The sequence below is a fragment of the Danio rerio genome, chromosome 14 (assembly GCF_052040795.2).
Source record: "Danio rerio strain M-AB ecotype USA chromosome 14, GRCz13ab, whole genome shotgun sequence".
NCBI lineage: Eukaryota > Metazoa > Chordata > Actinopteri > Cypriniformes > Danionidae > Danio > Danio rerio.
In genome coordinates this window covers 17,687,795-17,712,484 of record NC_141034.1, presented here as the reverse complement: position 1 = coordinate 17,712,484, position 24,690 = coordinate 17,687,795, and the positions used below count along the sequence as shown (strand labels likewise).

The following is a 24,690-nucleotide window of genomic DNA, read 5'->3' as shown; positions in this document are numbered from 1 at the left end:
TTTTATACACATAAATATGACTTTGACATGCTAAAATTATGTGATTTAGAGTTATCTCTACATGCCTCCTCATTCATTTCACTTTTTGTGTGTCGTGTATGAGCTTGCTCAATAATCATGAGCAAATGGGTCAGGGTTTCATATATTACAATTAGTTTTCATAATTTTCAGAGACCAAAATGGAAGGATTTACCCAATTTATCTCTGACCACACCATAAATAAACAGTTAATTATTTCTTAGCCACAAATTTTAAATGTGTAAAAACATGCAAAATATAGCTGAATACTATACTTTTTATTTAACAAAACATAAGCACAGTCATGTGTCCTGGCTAAAGGTCCCTGATCACCAGTTAACTACACATAAATGGTGAGTTATTCTCCCATTTACTTCCATACTCCCATTTACTCCCATTTCACTTCCTAATCTGCAATTGCCTCTCTGGCTATACCACTAACTGTACTCAAAAAAATAAAATAAAAAAAAATACTAATGCTTTCCTTCTTAGACTTTACCTGAACTCGCCTACTGAAGTTATTCATTGTTGCTCTTTTAGTTGTGTAAATTGCTTCCTTGTCCTCATTTGTAAGTCGCTTTGGATAAAGCCGTCTGCTAAATGACTAAATGTGAATGTAGCGCGAGTGATTATCCTCTCATTTGGTATTCACCTGCTTTGCTCGCGTGAAGTTGCGAACGTAGTTATTTTTGTCAGTCGTGTTGCGTCTCGATCGCATGTGCATGCATATTGGACCATCCTTATTGTCGAACCGTACTTTTAAGAATTTTTATCTGGGAAAATTATTTTCAACCAGCCAAAGTGGCTAGTGGGAGTGTCTGTCTTACCCGCCACTACCGAAATCTACGCGGATTTGGCGGGTTGGCGGGTGATAATGTATATATATTTATAGTGCTTTACATTACCACTAACACATTATCTTGGGCGAAGCAGTGGCGCAGTAGGTAGTGCTGTCGCCTCAAAGCAAGAAGGTCGCTGGTTTGAGCCTCCGCTCAGTTGCCGTTTCTGTGTGGAGTTTGCATGTTCTCCCTGCGATCGTGTGGGTTTCCTCCGGGTGCTCCAGTTTCCTCCACAGTCCAAAGACATGCGATACAGGTGAATTGGGTAGGCTAAATTGTCCGTAGTGTATGATTGTGTGTGTGAATGTGTGTGTGGATGTTTCCCAGAGATGGGTTGCGCCTGGAAGGACATCCGCTGTGTAAAAACTTGGTGGATAAGTTGGCGATACATTCCGCTGTGGCGACCCCGGGTTTAATAAAGGGACTAAGCTGACAAGAAAATGAAGGAATTTTTATATATATATATATATATATATATATATATATATATATATATATATATATATATAGCTTGTATTCAAAAGTCAAAGATAATTGAATACTGTTCCATTAATAAGTTTAAATGTTGGAAAAAGGGATGGGATTGGAAAAATGGATTTTAGACATTTTGCCATTTTGAAAGAGAACATTTATGTAGAATGACTATATATACTGATAGAAGATAATATTACATATAGCTTATACAAATTTTATCAATTAAACAATTTAAAAGGGGAATGAACTATCATATATTTGACAGCTTTCAAATTACTGATCATCATATACAATACAGCCTTTATTTTTTAAGTTCTTGCCCACTAAGAATTAAAATCTGACAAGAAAAATCTCACCAAAGAGAACTGAAAAAAAATCTTAGTTTGAACCCACAATTAGCTATGAATGACTGTTTTTAAGATACTGCAGAATAAACAGTTTGAGATTGATTCAGCATTTATAAGCATGGAGTAATGTGCTCATTCTATTGTGCTCATACACTGGCTGATTAGAAAAACACTGTTTCGGAAACAATAGAAATGTTCCAAAAACAATTAAATAACAAATAATGAATTGTTATGTGGTGAAAAATATATATTAAAATATATTAATGAAGACACCTTGACTTTGAAATCACAATCTTATAGTCTAGTCACAGCACAAGGAAGTGCCTTGCCCATTGTTTTTATCAGTGTTGCCAGTTTATCAAAGTCATGAAGATTATCAAAGTCTGTTTCATAATATGTTGAATTACATTTACATTGTGTTTCACACTATTATGCAAGTGACAACTGTAGAAGTTTAGTAATATTTGCTCAAAAACGTGATGACCTGGTAAGTGGAAAATATATTTAATTCCCTTCTTGTACAACTGCATTTTTGGGCAAAATTCATCTTTAATAAAAATTGCCATTTTAATTAAAGATGCCATACAGGGCATTGATTCAATAAGTTAAATTGTTTTCTGATATCAAATTCAAAAATGACCTAGAAATGGTAATATTTGTCAATATTCAAAATTTTTACCCTTAAACAGCCATAGAACCAGAAGCTCTTTAATGACCATATTTGGAATGATTGTGATATTAATGAGCTCTGCTGATGTACTCTAAAGAAATCTATAGCGCAAGATACACTGCCAATAGCTCCAGGCAATTTAAATGCCAATGCCACCAGGTTAATACCATATGTAACACAGCTAAATGCTCGCAACACACAGCCCCCCAGCACAACTGGAAGCATTCATCAAAATGCTTGGACACTTGTTCTAGAGGCACACAGGCCTGTAGAAATGCAGGGTATCGTGAATTGAATCACATAGCCGAGTCTGATCATAAACATGAGCCATTGCGACAGGCTGGCCAGTGCAAACCAGAGAGGCAGAGTCCTCGCAAGTGGCACCATCGGCACGAACGCTGACGCACCATTGGTGGGGCAGCACGAAGTGGGAGAGCTCAACCATGGAGTGGTGGGGTTCCCTCGGACTAGCAGGAGGCGAGAGGTTCACTCTCACCTTGCATCCAGGGTCCGAAGCAGGGGCTGGGAGTGTGAAAGAAGGGAGACCATCCTCCCACACTCTGAGCCACTGATGAAGTGCACTGATTCTGCGAGCTGGAAGGCATAGCGTCCCAGACTGGCAGTGTGCGGACTGTAACATCTAGGGAAGGGAAAAAATACTCTTTCTTTGAGGATTTCATGCCATTTTTTTTTTTTTTTTTTTCAAAAGGCCGTTAGATGAAGAGCCCAGCCCTCCATGGGGAAAGAACAAGTTCCCTCTTCTCCAGATGGCCTGTTTTAGGGACGCTTCGCAGTCCGTTTACCAGATTCTAGCTTTCACTGTTAAAGAGAAAAATCTACAAAATGCAGCCTGCGGCAAGTATATTAATGGTCCCATGTCCACATAACAGTTTGTGTTTGGTTTGTGTTTTGTGACCTAAAGTACATGCAAATATTGCGAGGGTGTGACCCAATAGTAGCTCAACAGTCTGTTTTGTGTTCTGATTTGCCTGTTTTGCACTGGGGTTTAGACTAGGGAAATGTACATGAGAACAGGGAAATAATTTTGTTTGAGGCTCATGTGAGCATGAGGTTTGGCCACTTCCATGAACTAACCTCTTGTTTTGACTATGCCTAGGTATACCCAAGATTTCCTTTATAGGGCTCCTATAAGTCTACGTAGTGTTACAAAGTTTTTGGAAAACTAGAAAACTCAAGCAGTAAATTCTTCCTTCTGTTTTTCAAATTCACATTTCATTTCAGCATTCTATCAGTTGTTGCTAACAAAATTACATAATCACTACAAGCATTACTTGATTAATTGTATTTCACCTTAACCAAAATTTGTCACAATTCAGAGGAGAACACATAGGAAACAATAGGTGCAAGCCAGATAGTTCATTGAAAACAATGCATTTGGAGTGCAGAGCTGGTTATGTTTATGAAAAGCTTCAAAGGTGTAAAGAGTACCTGAAAACCATACTTGAGTAAAAGTACAGATACCTTACTGTAAAAATTACTCCATTACAAGTTACAAGTCACCAATTCCAATAAGACTTGAGTAAAAGTTTTAAAGCATCTGATTTTAAAAGAACTTGAGTATTTTACTCATACTGAATGTAGGCTCAAAGAACACCAAGAAAGGTTTTATTTCCTAATATAGAAATTAAATTGAACACCTCAATGTTTCTATATGGTAGAACAAAATAGATAAAAAGTCTCAGTCAAACTCAAAAATTCAAAAAAGACACAAACAATAATAACAATAATAAAAAAGTAAAACGTAAACGTCATTTAAAGGAAAAAACTCATGACAGTCATACCATTAAAACAATGGGATAGTCAAGCACACTTCATAATGTGTTTAAACTACAACCAAAATGTAGATTTAACTTGCACTATAATCTATGGTGACAAAAATTGACACTTGCTCTTAGTATAAATCAAAGACAATTGTGGTTTTTATAAATTAATGTGTATTTTTAAACAAAAAACTTTAACATTCAGAAAAAAAAATATCATTAATGAATTCATGCAATAAAATGATTTCTGGCCTGTGACTTTCAGTAATTTGACTTATTTTATATTATTGATCTTTCAGAAATCACAGAATGACTCAGTTTAGTTATTTCATATAGTAATGTACAAAAATGAAAAACTGGCCTATTAAATACACATTAATCCACTGATGTAAAGACTAAAGAGACTTTACTGTCAATACAAGCAATAACAGCAGCAGCAATAAGAAATATATAGAAATAGAGAAAACAATAAAATGATAACTGCAGAGAATTATATAATATATAATTATAAAATACAACTATATAATAATAAATATTACATACAGTGAAATAATTGTGCAGTGCATGTGTATGTACAGTAGCTGGTGTGCAAACAGAATTGTAAACTATTGCACAAGTTAATAAAATAATTGAGTTTGTGTAATTATCAGCAACATGGGGTAAAGGGGAAACTCGAAAAGTCATGGAACATGTCCTGTCATAGCTTAAAGCACAATGTACAGCAGCAAAGCAAGAAACTGAACGTGAACAACAACACAAAAGGCAGATTGGTGCAGTTGTGGAGAAGTTTAAACCTTAGCCTCACTAATTTACTTTTTTACTTTTTTTCTAATTTACTAATTTACTTAATTTACAACTAAAAATATGTTTTCCAGATTCATGGAAGTTACCTGAAAGTGATACACGCGACTCATCTACTCGTTTCCTCTTCTTGGCTCCAGACTGTTGTTGTTTTTTCCCGGGCAAAGAGCTGCAACTTGCATCAATAATAATAATATGCTGCTAGCAGCCACAAAGATAAGTGGACCGTGCCGCGCACACACACACACGCACGCTGCTATGCGTGTACACGGAAAAAATTATGTCACATGTTTGTTTTTTGCGTCCGTCATAAAATTTAATTTTTTAATGTATTTAACAACATGTTGCGCCCTACACAACATGCATACTCTTCGTATAGGGAGCGGCGGTACTGGGCAAACTTCATGTTTACGTGATTTAGCTCATAAATAGCATACAGTACCTTCAGCATACTGTAGATGGCGATATCGCCTCGTCCGGCCAACAAATAAGCCGTGGTAGATAAAGATGCCGATGTGTCACGCAAAAACACAATTTAACGAGTAACAATAAGCATCCGTTCAAATGTAGTAGAGTAAAGAGTACATATATTCAATCAAAAATGTAGTCAAGTAGAGAGTAAGAAAGTTGCTTATATTTTTAATACTCAGTACAAGTACAAAGTAGCCAAAAACATACTTAAGTAAAGTAATGAAGTCCTTTTACTTAAGTACTTTACACCACTGAAAAGCTTTATGTTCATTTTGTACAAAAATTTGTATTTTGTACTTCATCTGAAGAAGTCTTTAGATAAACGAAACATGGAACACAGAAAACAGGGTAGAGGGTATCATGGTTCAAGATGGAGGACACAAATGCTGAATGAGTGTTTTTTGATGACAGTGAAGGTGAAACAAGGGTAAGATTAGTTTAAAATTAAAGTTCAACAGGTGATGAACGAGGTAGTGCTGGAGAGTCCCAGTTGGCCCAGACAGAAGAGCAAGAGCCTGACTGGGCTAGGCAGGAGGTGGTGAAAGCCTTGGATGTGGCAGAGTTACTAAAGGGTTGTAGTCTCTCTCCAGTAGTAGCCTGGCTGAGGATGCCAACAGCCAGGGACTCACAAAGGGCAGGGCTGGACAGGACTGGGCACCATTAAGAGACAACACACACATACAAACACAAAGCCAAGCAAAGAGAACTAAAAAACTAATGAAAAAAAGCAATAAACTGTAATAACTAAACTAAAAAAGGAAATGCTAAAACAGAGGAAAAATAAAAGCAAAGGGAAATACAATTAAGGCGACACAGTGGCGCAGTAGGTAGTGCTGTTGATTCAGAGCAAGACGGTCGCTGGTTTGAGCCTCGACTGGGTCAGTTGGCGTTTCTGTGTAGAGTTTGCATGCTCTCCCTGCGTTCGCGTGGAAACCCAGGTGGAAATCCAGGTGCTCCGGTTTCCCCCACAGGCCAAAGACATGCAGTAGAGGTAAACTGGGTAGGCTAAACTGTCCAAAGTGTATGAGTGTGAGTGAGTGTGTGTGTATTTTTCCCAGGTATGGGTTGCAGCTGGAAAGGCATCCACTGCGTAAAAACAAATGCGGGATAGGTTGGCAGTTCATTCCGCTGCGGCAACCCCGGACTAATAGACTAATTAAATAGACTAAAATGACTAAACCACATGATAAAATAAACCAAACCATTAGATAGAAATTAAACACTTAAAAACTACTCAATTAAAACAAGAAAGAGTATAATTAATTAAACAGAGATACTAGAAAATGATAAACTGGATGACAAAGCAGCTCAAAAACAAAGAACAAAACAAAGATGACACAAAGCAAGGGGATCAGAATACAATCAGAAGCTAAAGTTGACACTGCACTGTGCTACAACAACTCTCTCTGGAGTGAAAGGCTCTCTGGATCATGAGTGGGCTCTGAGACTCAAGCCTTCATTTAAAAGCACTTGGGGACCAAAGCCATCTCTTGAAAACACCTAAGGGCTGAAGTCAACACTGCCGTGTTTAGGGTCTGCCCTCTCTGGAGCAGGCGCTGGGATCTTAGGCCCCGTTTACACTAGTGCGTTTTAGTTTGAAAACGCATAAGTTTTGCTACGGTTACGCCATCCGTCCACACTACGCCGGAGTTCTCGAGCGCCGAAAACGGAGCTTTTTGAAAACGCTGGAGAGGCCGTTTTCATTTTAAAACGCTGCTGCTCCGTCTCAGTGTGGATGGGGAAAGACGGAGACATCTGAAAACGGAGGCGGGGCTGCAAACGTTCGCCTCTCTGATTGGGGCTTTTCCTGAATATTAAGTAGCCCACACACAGTTCAGTCTCGCATCCTCTTCTTGTAAGTTAAGACTTCGCAAGTTTTGATCAAGGCTGCAGTCTCCCCCTTCTCAGTTTGATATGGAAAACATACCGAGGACACGGGTAAATCTTCACAGGGAACAGTGTACATTATAACTTCATTCACATCACCTTCGCTACGTTGTTTCACTTTCTCAACAATAAAACGTAAACATGATTTAAGGAACTGCCTATTTTCTTTTTAATATTAGCAACTTAACAGACAGCAGAAATGTTGAGGCGCCGTGCTGCATATATAAGCGTCATCTTCACTGTGTGCATATTTATAACTAAACGGAGCCGATAACACCTGCCTCCTTTCAATTTCAGTGAAAATACGAAACGCACCCTCTCTTTTGCTGAATATCAGTTTTAATAATCGATAATTATAAAAGTATAACATACAATAAGTTTATACATTGTAGAAAATAAAGGCAAGCGATCAGTCAATGTACCTGGATTAATCATTAACTTATCTTTGCGCTTAACCAAAACATGTTACCTGTGAACAAGTAACTTAATAGATTCCAATGACCAACGTCAGGGAATTGGCCTATGTCGTTAGATAAAGACAACAACATGAATGAAATATCACGTTTAGCAAATATAGTGAGATTAGATCCAGCGGGAGATGCGTGATAAGCAGTCCGACAAGCAGAGCTCTCATCTGGGTTAAAAAGCTGGAGCGCTTGCCCGAGAGTGTGTGTGTGGTCACGTGATGTGCGTTTTCAGCGTTTTGGTGTGGACGGAGAGCTGTTCAGAAACGCTGGGTAAAACGCGAGTGTGGACGCGGATCGTTTTCATTCTACAACGCCGTTTTAAAACTAAAACGCACTAGTGTAAACGGGGCCTTAGATAGATGCGGGCTCTTAGACAGCTCTCACTGGAGTGTAAGCAGGCACTAGGTCTGTAGCATTCATTGCACAGTACTTGGACACTGGAGCCATCTTCTGAAAACACTTAAGAGGGTGGATATCCTGAATTGTTATCACTGTACAAGTCAGCATTAAAGGTGCAGTATGTAAGATTGACACTCAGTGGTTTAGCTAGACATTGCCCTTTTCAATTCAAAGTACTTTTCACACAAGTTCTTTTGTCAATCCGCAGGAACTACCGGTGATCTAGCCCCATTATTTTAAAGTGGAAAATATGTTAATCCCTCACTAATTACTCATGCATTCATTCCAGATCCATGCGTGATCAATCATGTGTGACGCGTGCACACTTAGATAAAAGTATCTTTATCATATGTTTGCAGAACAAGCCTTATTGACTTATGAACACAGCTCCACTAACACCATTTTCTAATGCATTGATGAAATTAACAGTAGAATGTGTAAAAATGTTCTTCACTTAAACAAAAAGAAAACTGAATTATTGCATTTGGGAATAGAGATGAGGTTCTCACGGTGAATGTGTACTTTGGCTCTAAGGGCCAAACAACAAAAAATAAGCTGAAGTCAGAACAAAGTTTCAGTAGTCATGTCAAAGCAGTGACTAAATCAGTATACTATCATCAAAAACATTGAGGAGTTGTTCATGTTTTTATCACCAGCAGATTACTAAAATGGACTCCTCACTGGCCTTCCCAAAAAGACAATCAGACAGTTGCAGCTTATCCGGAATGCTGCTGCCATGGTTCTGACCATAAATAAAAAATCAGAGCACATCACAGCTGTCCTTAGGTCTTTACAATGGCTCCCAGTTACATTCAGAATAGATTTAAAGTATTGTTACTTGTCTATAAATCACTACATTAATACATTACAGATGTACTCACTAAATATAAACTGATCACTCAGATCATAAGGATCAAGTAAATTAGAATTTCCAGAAGTTCAGTCAAAGCAGGGTGAATCCGCCTTCAGCTATAATGCCCCCCACTGCTGTGGTCAGCTTGATCAGATGTGCTACAACATTAGGCACATTTAAATCAAGACTTAAAACACATTTGTTTAGCTCTGCCTTTACTCAGTGAGCACTTTGCTATGTGCTACCCAATTTAAAGTGAGGCCTGTTAATGCTTGTAAATCTTTTATAAATAACAATTACTGTATTTATAAAATGCTTACTAATGTCTATTAGGCAACATTTACTCTATTCCTGTATGTAATCTGTTCGCAGCTTTTGACAAGCTATTACTATTGTTTATGACAGAAAGGTTCTCATTTTGCCATCTTCTTTTGATATATAGGCTTTTTTAAACCTGTAGGCATCCTAATGTAATGTCCATGGCGTGATTTATGCATGTGATGTATGCACAAGTTTTAAATGTTTATATTTGTTACGTGGCAGACATTGTGCTCTCTCGCTCTCGTTAACATGCTTAAATACCTATGCTATATGACAATATAAAAGCTGTTTAAGTCCTCATGTATGAGATTTAAGGTTTGGGACTCTGCTGAAGTCTGTTCTGAAAAGAAATTGTCAGATTTAACGTCATTCGCTATGGTTTTTATTGACGCGTGACTCGCATTGACAGGTGAAAATCCAATCTACCTGCTTACACTGCAGACATGAGAACACAGATCCGATTCATATCGGATAAATTTCCACATTCAAACAAGGCCTGAATCTGATTTGAGTAAATCAGAATCCATGTGATTTGTTTCTGCTTACATGTACATGGGCCATATCACATCTGTGCTACATGGGAGAAAAAAAATCGGAATCGAGTCACTTGAACAGTGCAGTGTAAATGCGGCCTTAATGTAGAGGTAATGCTTAAAAGATAATGAATTAACTATTTGCTAATGCTTAATAAATGATTCACAGTGTTTAGTGATTTAGTTACTAATGCATAGTTATTACAACATAATCATGTTCACAAAACAATGTAGGTTATGTCAACGCAGCTTAACAAAGACACTCTTGTAGACTGAAACTGTCAGTAGAGTAGATTGAAACCGAACCATGGCAATCTGCTTTTAAAATCAACAGGGCATGTCTTCAATTACTTCATGTCTGAGAGCTAGTTGATTTCTAACTGATTCTGTTATTTTGCAATCCTACATGCTAGTATTAAGAAACATGAGTTTGCCCAATATCCTATAGAGAAGGCACAATGTGAGGTAAAAGTAAAATAATCTTCTTTTTGGTTTGAAATAAATGTTTTACTTTAATTTAGATTGATCAACTTACCTAAAACTCTAAGTAACAAAAGGTTTTTTTTGAGTGTAAATATTGGTGCAGATATAATAGAAAGTACCACTTAAGCAATGCGCTCTTGGTACACACACTAACATAGAGGGCTGAGCTCCGCTAGGATGAAATGGCAAAAATTAGTTGTTTCTACATGATTTTTATCAGAATGCAAAATTTCACATAGCACTAATCTTTTATCTTCACAAACACAATTCTTCCTCCTCATATTTGGAAATTTCTCATCGCTGGTTGCCCAGCATCCTCTTAATAAACTTTAGCTAGTTCAAAATGCAGCTGTCAGCAAAAATACGATCATATCACCCCAATTTTATCCACCTTACACTGGGTGCCTGTTAAGCTCCTTATTGATTATAAAATATTGCTAACTATAAAGCTTTGAATATCTCAGTTTCTGTTTATCTAACCGAACTCTGTCTGGCTATAATCTAACCCGCTCCTAAGGATCTCAAAACTCAGGGCGTATAGTACCTAGAATAGCAAAGTTGAGTAAAGGAGGTTGAGCCTTCTCATTTGTGGCTCTAAAACTTTGGAATAGCCTTCCTGATATTGTCCGAGGCTCAAACACACTCACTCAGTTTAAACCTAGATTAAAGACCTATCTTTTTAGTAAAGCATACACCCAATGTATTACATCAGGGTACGTTGCATGAATGTGCTCCACAAAGGTGAGCTGGCTTGACAACCACCTGTAGGACACACTCCTACTGTCTTAATGCACCATTTTGTTAGAACCACTCTTGTGCTTTACATGTTTGTTTCTATATTTGTTTCTATAACTGCTATTTTTATTTATAGCACTGCATTTTTTTCAGATCATTTAAATACATTATGAACAGCAGCTATGCTAATTATTTTCTTTATTCCCTATTTCCACCTGGGAATACTCATCCCGAGGCCCTTAGTGACTATGCAGTGCCATTGATGCAATCCAAGACCTGTGGAGAAATGATGCCAAGGTATCCATAATCCTGGACCAGACCTTACCCTGAGCTAATGCTGTGGTGTCATGGAGGAATGAAGTGCATGAGATTGATTTCTGAAAGACCACTGTAAAATGAGTCCCCGCATTGATCTTGTTGGCCAGCCTGACCACCCGCCAGTGACCTACTCACACCTGCAGTTCTCCACGATGGACGCCAAGCTATTTCAGCCTTCGGCACTTAAGCTGCTTTTCCACTGCACACGACATTTGGACACGACTGTCGGAATATGCCTCCTTGTCGCAGTCGCACAGTATTTTCAGTGTTGTCGTGCACCATGGAAGAGAAGCTGATTCTCACAGTGTCAGAAAAAAAGGAGTGCAAAAGCAAGAGTCTTTTGGCACGTTTCCACTGAGTGGTGCATTCCACTAAGTGTGGTCGTTTCCACTGACAAAAAGCGTACCAAACCGTGCCATACCACTTTTTCGGGTACCAAACAGGAGAAAGGGTACCAAAGGGTGGAGCTACACGTGCAGTTAAACGCTGATTGGGTAGAATTACGCCACAAGCTCATGGAACTAGACAGAATGAAAACAAAAGAGCTGCCATGTTTTTTAAATACAAAGCCAAAACATTACATGGAAATACTATATGCATATAATAATGAGCCATGGATGACCAGGGCTCAAACAAACCTCGTCGTCGTCTTGATGAACAGACACAAAGCCAAGAAGAAAAATCTGCCGTGTCCTGTTGTTGTTTTACGAGCCTGTCTAAAAGTGCAAGTGGTTTTGCTTTTTTTTTGGGACCTCGAGATCGGGTCTAACGTTATATTTGATATAATGAATTTCTTGAGCTGATGATAATAACGTGTGTGTGATTATTGAAGTGTCTCCGTCATCTGATCCATTCAGAAAGAAAATGACAAGCGCGAGAGTGAAGCACGGAAAAAAAAGAGAAGCCCGACAAAACACAGGAGCAAAATTGTTTTAGCGACCTAAATCATGAACAAACTGTCATGTTTATCATTGCCTTTTGGACTATTATGAACTGGGAATAACAGAATTACTCTCTAACAGAGCTTATATGTGCTGGGGAAGATTAAAGACACAGATGAAAGGTTTGCGCTGACTGTGGGCTATATTACGTGTGTTTTTGAACTCAAATAAGTACTAAATGTATGATGTGTGTAGTTTTTCTATAATTAATAGTATATCGGAGACTGTAAGGGTTTTTATGTCTTTATATATGTTGCATTTGTATATTTATTTTATATGATTACAGACGTTACAGTAGGCTATTTTTGACTGTTATTGATCTGCAGTTGTAATCAAATCATGTTCATAGAAAACTTTGTAATAAACATTTATACTGAAGTATTTATGTGTGTAAAGTATTTGTTTTGTGAGAATTTCTTCTTATATGAAATGTAAACGACCCGTACAGCTTTACTGTAGACATTTATTCGAGCGAGCATGACGTCAACTTAAACTTTGTCATACACCATGCCCACCAAAAGGGTACCATTTGTGGTGGAAACACAAGCCTGATAAAGGTGACCCATACTGACCCGAATCGTACCATACTGTACTAGTCAGTGAAAACGAGCCATAAGTTCTTTGAGTGTTTACATGGCTTCATAAATGAATGAATACTAGAAACTTATAGACCGCTAAAATACTGGAGGGAATGTGGAGACAACATTAAAAATATATATTTTTAATGCTTTCTTACTTACATTTATGAGCAGAATTTTTTTTTTAATATTGACTTTTTATAATTCAAAAAATAACAAACAAACTTCTATCTTGCGTGCACGGACCTGCTTGTAAAACACTGGAATACATCACATCCGGTTGGCCGGTCGCATACGGTCTAGTCGCAGGAGTTCAAATATTTCAACAGATCTGCAGCACAATTCGGATCTGAATTTTCCGCATACGGAGATGATCGGAACTCCACGCAGCTCCCGGACTGCTCTCTATTGGAAAAGAATGACTTCTATAAGAATCCAAAATATCAGACCCATATGAGAACTGTTAAGGAATTTCATGAGACAAGATGCAATGTTCCAATGCATTTTCTAATCTGAAAAGTGATGAAGAAACCAACTGTTCCACTGTTCTATTCAAATCACTGTTGACAATGCAAACACAGGCTGGAGAAACAGAGCTACTCTACAGCAGGGGGTAATGCGAAGAAGTCACCCTTCTCCTTCCACTTAAACCCCCCTTCTTGACCCTTATGTTACCTTTTGATTAGAGCACATTTCACATAAAATGTTCAAGGTTTTAACATGGTGTATCTTGCAGCACTTTATTCATGTTTGGTATCATTTTAAATGTCTCTGTCTTTAACCTGGGTTGGTGGCATCATAACCTAACATGCTTACCACTGTACCACAACAGCTGTACATTGAATAGTGACTTATCTAGTTATATCATCAGGATAATGTGTGTACAAAGAAAAAAGCATCTGTGCTTCATCAAAACACTTAAATATGTTTGTGCAATAAACCACAAGTCCAAAAAATACCTTATGGGAGGGAACAAAAACTTAGCAAAAACTGAGAACACAAAAATATAAATAAGATGCAACATTACAGCACATATATAAAATATAAAGACATTTTGGGAAAATGTACTTCTACTTAAAATTACTTAAAAACTTAAAATGACCACACTGAAAATCATTTTAAGTGTTAGTGATAATATTGGACTCACATTAAGTGTACTTAAGTACAACTTTTGGGAAAATGTACTTCTACTACGATACATTACTAATAGACTTTTTTTTTATATATTAACTTATTTTAAACTTAGGTAATTAAATTAGTATGTAAACAGTGTACTTAAAAATCAACTAATGTTTAAAGCATTTGAAGCACACTTTTGAAAAACACACTAATAAAAGTCTTTTGGATGTTTTTTCTGTAGTGTACTTTATTGTAGTACACTAAAACTTTATTTAAGTATTACTGGTATTTGGTATACATTTGTCAAGTGTACTAAAGTCCTATTGAAGTATAAACATACTTTCAATTAGTATATTTATAGTGTAAAACCATCAAACTTTTACCTAACACAAAAAATAACAATGTACTTAAAATGTATTTGCGGGTATTTAAGTGTATTTTAGTTGCATTTACTTATATATATATATATATATATATATATATATATATATATATATATATATATATATATATATATATATATATATATATATATATTTTTTTTTTTTTTTTTTTTTTTCACCTGGGTAATCAAATGAGAAAAGGAAGAGGTGTGTGTGTGTGTGTGGTGGATGACAGAATTTATAGTTCCTATGATGACAGAATTGTAGTCCAGGTGTGGTGAATGTTTTCCAGCAATCTATACAGGTTAGATCGCAGGTGATCGTGACACTAAGTAATAAGCTAGCTGGAGTTTTTTATCCCCAATACTTAGGTCCGAATGCACAAAATGAAAATACAAACCAAAGTTGTAATATATTTAATTAAAGGAGCCTATCAGGCAGAGGTTCAGCTGTCTTCGTCTACATTGATTTGTATGTACTGTAGTTTATATTTAATCCCAAATAGATGAAGAGTGTTTTTATTTTGTTTGGTTTTTATTTTCAGTTAAAGTATTACTTTTGTTTAGTCAAAAAAAAAAAAAAACTTTCTTACTTTTCCATTAATCCAAAGAGGGAAATTGAATTTTGTTTGGTTTTAATATTGATTTGTACGGCTTTATTTTCAACAAACAAGTAAGCTTCTGTCCCATGATTGAAGTTGACACCTTTTTTAGGACTCTTAAAAACTTACTTTGCCACAACTTTGTAAAAAAGTGAGACTGTTCCACACATCTTTATGTTAACTACACTCAGGGCTTTATCTTGACCATTTCCTTATCATTCGATTTAGATTTTTGTATTTTGTAAACTTCCCAACAGATAAAACCCTATAAGGATCTCCAAAGTCCTCCAAAGTGGTTATATATATATATATATATATATATATATATATATATATATATATATATATATATATATATATATATATATATATATATGTATATATATATAAAAGATATAAAAGATATCAAAACACTGACTTGTATATCAAGGGTTTATTTAAAGATTAGAATGCTTTAAAAAAGAAACACATTCTTCCTTTTGAGATGAAAACCCAGTAAAAGCAACACATGGTTCCAGCCTTCACGTCATCCCAAATAAGCTGAGTGGATCTGGCTCAGCATTCACCTCTTTTGGAGATTAATATGATGTTGCGCTTTTCCAAACTGCAACAAGATGATCAGTTTAAAGAAAACAATAAAACAAGTAGATGAACAGAACATTACAAACTTGAATTACATGTAGGTCTACTTACAACATTCTTGCACACAGGTCGCACTCATTTCCATATGTAATTCCATCTGTACCACAGACAGGCGTATATTCCTTGGTGCAGCCGGGCAGGTGGTATCGACTGCAGTTTGGCTGTAAATAAATGCACATACATATAGTTAATAGAAGATGGATAAAAAAGATAGAGAGCATAAGGATATATTGCTCAACTTACCACTGTAGGACAATCATAAGCTGCTGTTGCCATGGCTGTTTATAACAACATAGAAGCAAAAAACAATTATTAAAGTTTACCTACACAATTATTGTAGCTATTGTAGCTGTAAGTAATGACTAAACATAAAAAACAAAATTTTTGATACAAAACATGCTGGAAACATCCAAATTTGATGTTCCTTTATTGTCAAAATTAGTTTTCAAACTTACCTGACAAACAAAGCAGAAGAACAATCTGTGCCAGCATCGTTATTTGTTTATAGTGATCTGTTGACAAAGTAATTAATCACTTTCAGAGGCGGTGAGCTCCTTTTATTGCCCTTTATATCCCACCCACAGACTGGAGTTGTGTAATATTCAGTTCTTGCGAAAAACTGCTCCAAAGGGTGAAGTGTATGTGAATGTTCACAAATTTGAGAATATATCCAGTACCTGCTGTATTTCATAAAACAGTAACATTACTGTAATACTAATTGTAATAGTATTACATTTACTGTCAAATGTAATACATCATTTTACTGTTGTTGATTTTTACTGTAACCATAATTACAGTACTGATACACATACTGCAAAACTGAAAACAGTATTTTATTGTACATTTTACAAAAAGGCAGCAGGACTTCTGATGATCCTGCAAAAATGAAAAGCAAAATCTTTCACTTAAGTAAAAACTAATCATCACTCAAACGATTCGTTTCATTCAGAAACGAAACACTGCATTGCTGTTTTATATATTTAAAACTGTTTTTATTGTTTTGTTTTTTTTTTTGTTGGTGAAATACAATTACTGCCATAGTAGTGATGGCATGTCAGTGAGACTAATAAATCTTTTATTGAGTCATTTCATTAAATTTTTATTATTAATTTTTATGAACACCTCTCCAGTGACATTTAATCTATTAAATCATCATGACGTTACTGTGCAAAGCATTAGAAAAAACCTGTTATTTTACATGTTTTTTTTTTCCAGCAGCTATGGTAACAGAGTCATTTGGTTAAGTCAAGTTGTTTAAAATAATTTTATTTATTAAATACTTGCTTACCCATATATAGATGTAAAAATCAACCAAAAGAAACAATTTATTAAAATGTGAGGGATACCAAGCATGTTTGGTCTACAGAAAGAAGTAAACGTTACTTGAAGCATCAATCCTAATGAATTTATTTCTGAACTACAACCTCGTCTCGAATACAGCATTTTAAACATTTTTATACCAGGGGTGCTCAACCCTGTTCCTGGAGATCTACCTTCCTGTGGAGCTCACCTGCAACCTTGATCAAACACACCTGTCTTTAATTACCAAGTGCTCCTTCAGATCCTATTTAGTTAGTTTAGTTGGGTTTGATTAGGGTTGGAGCTAAACTCTGCAGAAAGGTAGATTTCTAGGAACAGGGTTGAGCACCCCCATTTAAGACAATGAAAAGTAAGACATCTAGATAATATTTTATATTCAATCCTTTGTTGTGAAATTAAAATGACTTCCATTCAGTATATACGTAAAATAAAATGAATTAATGATAAAAAAAATTCATAATATTAAATAAAACTCAATGTCAAATAAAATACTTCAGATCTAAATAAAGCAGGGTTTTTTTTACCTAAAGGTTCCTTCCCTCCAGTTAGTAGTTAGCATAGCATAGTTTCCCTCCATGATCTGTGCTTTATTCGGTTCTTGACTTAAGAGTAACTGGTGTCGCATTCCAGGCCCATCACAATCTAAGCTAGAAAGACAATATGACAAAAGACAAGACACTTATAAATAAAAAGTCTCAAAATAAAATATTTAAAGGGATAGTTTACTATTCTGTCACCATTTATTCCACATGTTTTAAACCAGTTTAAATTTGTGTTTAACCCACTTTTTTTTTTAAATATCTGGGTTTGTGTTCAATGGAACAACACACAAAAAAATTTCAACTATTTTAATCAAGTGGAGGATGCCAAAGATGCCATTATTTTCATTTTTGGGTGAACTGTCCTTTCAATTTAAGTGTCAAGCATTACTCATAAAAACTGATGTATCACTTGACGAAAACTAAAACTTGAGGAAAAAACTAAAAGAAAACTTACTGTGAGCAAGAGGAATCATTACGCCATTGTATTCAATTGTATTGTATTTAATTAACATTTTTTTTCCACTATGAAACCCTTCAACGTGCAATCCATGCTAAGACAAACAAAATAAAATAAAACTGAATAAAATAAAATAACATATTGAACCAAACTTGCAGTTTCCAGGCTGTTTGAAACACATATGCCCAGTAAAATTGCTAATAAACACAAATACTACAATTAGTAAACAACATTTGTCTAATATTTCCTCAGCACTTGGTAGCCAAATAGCCGAGCTGTGGTTGTTTTACCACCAAGTTTTTTTTTTTTTTTTTTTTTTTAAATGTAGTTACTACTGGCAGAAGAAAAAGAGTTTGTACATAAAACTTCTCACAACAAATCTAGAACAAATCGACATTTAAAAATCTAATCAAAACTTAAAAATCAAGACATCAACATTACCTTGAATAATCAAGTGAGGAGTGATTGGTAGCATCAGTATTTCAACATAAATTGCTGTAGCTGCAAAAAAGATAAATATAATAAGAGTAAAATAAGACTTAAGATTTAATAATCTAAATCTATGGTACAACCCCACCAATCTGTATGGGTTTAAATACATTTTGACACAAATCATTCCCTGACCCCATCAATTTCTCTTAGAATAGGTTGGATATATATATATATATATATATATATATATATATATATATATATATATATATATATATATATATATATATATTATTACAACAGGCTCAAAGTTGCAATATTAGAGAGACAATACGGACCAGGTAAATTGAAAAGAGAAATTATTTATTAGCAAAACGTATAATTACAAAAGTAATAAAGCAATCAAAGTCAGTATAGGTGAAAGTCAGTAGTGAAAAGCATGTGTATGGAAGTGTACTGAGCTCATGATCCAAACACAAACTAAAATAAATCAAAAGCAGCGAGCAGAGACGTCCAGCTAATCGAGCTCTCCCAGACAGAATGTCGGACTCCTTATAAACCACACACGATGAGTCTCAGGTGGGATGACCCACCCACCAATCTGCAATCATCATGCAGGCTCTGCAAATCACAAAAAACACACATACAAACAGGCCCCACATGGGACCTAACAATATATATATATATATATATATATATATATTTGAACAGTTGAATTCAGAATTATTAGCCCCCCTGAATTATTAGAACCCATGTTTATTTTTCCCCAATTTCTGTTCAACAGAGAGCAGATTTCTTCAACACATTTCTAAACATAATAGTTTGTTCTGTAGACTATCAAATATCAAAACAAAAAGTTAGCTTAAAGGGACTAATAATTTTGTCCTTAAAATGGTGTTTAAAAATTAATAACTGCTTTTATTTTAGCCGAAAACAAATAAGACTTTCTCCAGAAGAAAAAACATTATCTGACATTCTGTGAAAATTTTTGCTCTGTTAAATATAACATGGGAAATATGAAAAAAAGCAACAAAAATTCAAAGGGGGGCTAATAATTCTAACTTCAACTCTCTCTCTCTCTCTCTCTCTCTCTCTCTTTATATATATATATATATATATATATATATATATATATATATATATATATATATATATATATATATATATATATACACACAACAGTTCTGTCTGGTTCTAAAATCTCCCACGAGTGCCGATATACAGCCATATCGCACTGCTACTTGTGTGATATTGCTGTTAATGACTTTGGTTTATATCTGTGTACTCAGAATGTACACTCACCTCAGGTACACCTAAACATCAAAAATAAAATGTACAATTAATGACACACTATAGGTGAATTTTAAATTAGGAGAGCCGTTGCCTGGTGAAGGTTGAGTCGAGTTGGCTGGTTCTAGAAATCGGCTCCTTAGTGAACAGTAAAGTGTCGAATCCGCCTAAAACCGATTCCTTTTTGTATAATATTGTAAGACATAACAATATGATTCATTACTATTTCGTTATACTGCTCGGCCAGACATTTATACACTAATTGCATATTGCTGCATGCACTTGTGAACATGTGTGATAAAATAATTCCTGAGCAAACGATTTAATTCAGATCAAACCGATTCAGTGTCGGTCGAGTGCTGAACCGAACCAGAGCAAATGTGATATTGATTACAATATAGTACTATTGTTTTTTTCATGTTACCAGTGAAAATATTACATATATCTCACTTTAACAATAAGAATAAAGTTCGTTTTGAGTGTTTTGAGAATCAATATTTTTTTCTCTCACAATTAATTTCACACAAATAAGCAAATAGTAATAGTAGATAAGAAAAGATAATATTATAATTATTGCGTTTAATATGTCAAGAATTTAAGTTTTAACAGTTTTTCATGCAAGAATATAGTTCTACCAAACTGAAATATGCGTTTGTTGTACAGATATCATGAGTAATTTAAAGCGTGCTTTGCCGATAGCATCATTATCACTCAAACGTTTGACAACTTAAGTTCTTCTCAGAATGAGGTATACAAAAACACTAACAGTATAATAAACATGTAAAGAAAACTCCACAAGGGGAGAAAACAAACAGATAATAATGCAGTCAGCAACAAGGAAAATAAAACACTCTTACTAGATGTAGCTCAGGAGATCAAGGGAAACGCAAGGCAAGTTCACCAGAGATGACTCAAAAACGAGTGAGGAACACGGACAAAGTGACAACTTAAATACACTGGCTGGAACAAGTCACAGGTGATCCAAATTAAGTAAACAAGAACACATGAGGAAGAACAAAGACAGAGGGGAAACACGGGGACCTCTAGGGGAATGGAGACAAACTGCAGGATAATTACAGGACCCCCTCCTTTAGGAACGGCTCCTGACGTTCCTACCAGAGCACCCTGGCCTCTGGGTATGAAACTCCCGGATTAAACTAGGGTCCAGGATGTCTTTGGCAGGAATCCAGGAGCGCACCTCTGGCCCGTAGCCCTCTTAGTCAACCAGATACTGAAGTGAGTTCTGGACCCTCCTGGAGTCCAGTATCCGGTGGACTGTGTAGGCTGGCTGGCCGTCAATGATCCTGGGGGGTGGAGGGGGTCTGCGAGGGGGGGCAAAGGGAGAAGACAAGACAGGTCTTAATAAAGAGACATGAAATGTGGGATTAATTCTAAGTGAACGAGGAAGATACAAACGATAAGAAACAGGGTTAACTTTCCTGGCTATTCTAAATGGCCCGATGAACCTCTGGGACAATTTTCTCGACTAAACCCGGAGTGGAAGGTTCTTAGTGGCCAACCAGACTCTCTGACCAACACGGAAAGCAGGGGGCCTTCGACGACGGCGATTAGCCTGATGTTGGTATCTCAGGGAGGTTCGAAGGAGAGCGCTTCTAGCTCTCCTCCAGGTTCGTCGACAGCGTCGAACAAAGTGCTGGGCTGAGGGAACTCCCACCTGCACCTCTTTCTCAGGAAACAATGGAGGGGTATAACCAAATTGGCATTCAAAAGGGGAAAGTCCAGTGGCTGAGGACTTGAGGGTGTTGTGGGCATATTCAGCCCACATTATGTACGATGACCAAGTGGTGGGGTTATTGGCTGCCATGCACTGTAGAGTGGTTTCCAAATTCTGGTTAACTCGTTCCGTCTGACCATTAGACTCAGGATGGAACCCGGATGATAGGCTGGTAGTGGTCCCAAAGAGTCTGCAAAAAGCCCCCCAGAATCTGCACAGAAATTGTGGACCTCGGTCATAAACAATGTCTTGGGGAATGCCAAAAACTCGGAAAACATGGCTTATTATGAGCTCAGCAGTCTCTTTAGCTGATGGCAACTTGGGCAGAGGAATGAACCGGGCAGCCTTGGAAAATCGGTCCACCACAACCAATATGACTGTGTTGCCCTGGGAGAGTGGAAGTCCTGTAATGAAATCCAGGGAAAGGTGTGACCAAGGCCTGTGGGGAACAGGTAAGGGATGGAGCAGTCCCTGAGGTCGCTGGTGTGACGATTTTCCCTGACAACATACTTGACAGGCATCTACATAACCATTAACATCTTCCTTCATGGAAGGCCACCAAAAGCGACGTCGGAGGAATTCTAAAGTACGGGAACTACCTGGGTGGCAGGTCAATACAGACTCATGACCCCACTGCAAGACCTGAGCACTGCTCGAGGGACATATAGAGCACCCCATGGTCCATTCCCTGGATCAGGTTCTTTGGTTTGAGCCTTACGGACCACTTGTTCCAGATCCCATCTGAGGGGGCAACAATCCTTGAACTAGGAATAATAGAAGAAACAGGTTTTTCATGTGTCTCAGGAGAGTAGGCTCTGTATAAGGCATCTGGCTTAAGGTTCTTGGAACCGGGTCTATAAGTCAGGATGAACTGAAATCTGTTGAAAAACAGAGACCATCGAGCCTGCCGAGGGTTCAGTTGCTTGGCCTGCTGGAGATATTCTAGGTTCTTATGGTCTGTAAGTACCTGGAAAGGATGTCGAGCGCCATCAAGCCAATGGCGCCATTCTTCCAAGGCCAACTTAACAGCAAGCAGCTCTCGGTCCCCCACATGGTAGTTGCGCTCAGCATTAGACAGGCGACGTGACATGAAAGCACAGGGGTGTAGTTTTCCATCCTCATTCCTCTGTGATAAAATGGATCCTACACCCACATCTGATGCATCCACCTCTACCATAAAGGGTATGTCTGGATTAGGGATAGAGAGGATGGGAGCTGAGGTGAATTGATCCTTGAGATCCTTGAAGGCAGCCGCTGCTTCAGGGCCCCATTCAATCTTGACTCCTCCTCCCTTTGTCAGTGCTGTTAAGGGAGCCACAACTGAGCTGAAATTCCTGATAAACTTCCTGTAAAAGTTTGCAAAGCCCACAAACCGTTGCACCTCTTTTACTGTGGTTGGAATAGGCCAGTTGAGAACAGCTATAATCTTACAAGGGTCCATCTCCAGGTGACCAGGGGTGACAATGTACCCAAGAAACTTAGTCAGGGATACATGAAACTCACATTTTTCTGGCTTGACAAAGAGATGATTTTCGAGGAGTCTTTGGAGAACCCTGCTGACATGGCCCTCGTGCTCCTCCATGGACTTGGAAAATATAAGTATATCATCCAGATACTAATAAACTAATACAAATATATTTAACATGTCTCGGAGGACGTCGTTGATAAGTGCCTGGAACACGGCAGGGGCATTGGTAAGGCCAAAAGGCATCACCAGATATTCATAGTGGCCTGTGGGGGTGTTAAAAGCAGTCTTCCATTCATCTCCTTGCCGTATCCGCACCAGATGGTAGGCATTGCGAAGGTCGAGCTTGGTAAAAATGGAAGCTCCCTGCAGCAGCTCAAAGGCAGTAGCCATAAGAGGCAGGGGATATCGATTCCGAACAGTTATCTTGTTGAGACCTCGGTAATCGATACAAGGCCTAAGCCCCCCATCCTTCTTCCCAACAAAGAAGAAGCCAGCACCAGCAGGGGAAGTGGAGGCTCGGATGATGCCAGTTGCCAGGGACTCCTGGATGTAAGCATTCATAGCAGCCTGTTCAGGGGGGATAGGGAGAAGACTCTGCCTCTAGGAGGGGAGGAACCAGGGAGAAGGTCAATTGCACAGTCGTATGGGCGGTGAGGTGGCAAAGAGGTGGCTCGAGACTTACTGAATACTGCCCTAAACTTATGATAGACAGCGGGAACTTGAGACAGATCTACAGAATCTTGAGGCTCGGGATGAGGGGCAGAGAGGCTCTGGGTAAAACAGGTGAAGTGACATGAAGGACTCCAATCTAGAATGGAACCAGTAGACCAGTTGATATGGGGATTATGTCTGTGCAAGCAGGGATGACCTAAAATGACCGGATACTCGGGAGAGTCAATAAGGTAGAAAGTCTCCTCCTGCTGATGTTTAGCAATGGTAAGCTTCAGGGAATGAGTGGCCTCAGTTACTTTGCCGGGTTCAAGGGGTCTACCATCCAATGCAGTTACTGACTGGGGATGAGGGAGAAGGTGGGTAGGAATCGTAAGTTTCTTGGCCAAGGAGAGATCTATGAAATTACCTGCGGCCCCTGAATCGATCATTGCCTGGACTGGGAACTGATGACTCTCCCAGGACAGAATAGCTTTGAGAGCTAGAACGGTGTTGGCAGGAGGAACTCTTATTTTCCCCATCACAGTCCTCCTGTAACTCAGTGATCTGTGAACAGATGTTTGGTACTGAGTGCCTTTGGGTCCATGTCTGACTCGGTTTTTCTGTCACGATCGGGTCTTGAACCCGGGTCTCTGGTGTGGAAACCGGTGTGTATACCACTAAGCCACAGAGGAAGTCGTGTTGGACCCAAACGAAAACACTCCAAGAGGGAATCCAGAAAACAAGGATTTATTAAAAAAAAAAAGTCAACTTAGGTTCTTCTCAAAAATGAGGTAGCAAAACAGACAACTTAGGTTCTTCTCAGAATGAGGTATACAAAAACACTCTAACAGTATAATAAACATATAAAGAAAACTCCACGAGGGGAGAAAACAAACAGATAATAATGCAGTCAGCAACAAGGAAAATAAAACACTCTTACTAGACGTAGCTCAGGAGATCAAGGGAAACGCAAGGCAAGTTCACCAGAGATGACTCAAAAACCGAGTGAGGAACACGGACAAAGTGACAACTTAAATACACTGGCTGGAACAAGTCACAGGTGATCCAAATTAAGTAAACAAGAACACATGAGGAAGAACAAAGACAGAGGGGAAACACGGGGACCTCTAGGGG

The 24,690-nt window shown here is 37.6% G+C and overlaps 2 protein-coding genes across 2 annotated transcripts in view; both read right to left on the bottom strand.

Annotated features, from left to right (window-relative positions):
* The window catches only part of immt (inner membrane protein, mitochondrial (mitofilin)), a 905,839-nt gene that overhangs the window by 535,114 nt on the left and 346,035 nt on the right, over positions 1 to 24,690 (bottom strand). The window lies entirely within an intron of this gene.
* spink2.4 (serine peptidase inhibitor, Kazal type 2, tandem duplicate 4) lies at positions 15,438 to 16,204 on the bottom strand. The gene is made up of 4 exons (XM_087281381.1): positions 16,117 to 16,204; positions 15,905 to 15,939; positions 15,713 to 15,822; positions 15,438 to 15,623 (listed from the first exon to the last, which is right to left on the bottom strand). The coding sequence occupies exons 1-4, from the start codon at positions 16,151 to 16,153 to the stop codon at positions 15,575 to 15,577; spliced, it is 231 nt and encodes a 76-aa protein (XP_087137507.1). The 5' UTR covers positions 16,154 to 16,204; the 3' UTR covers positions 15,438 to 15,574.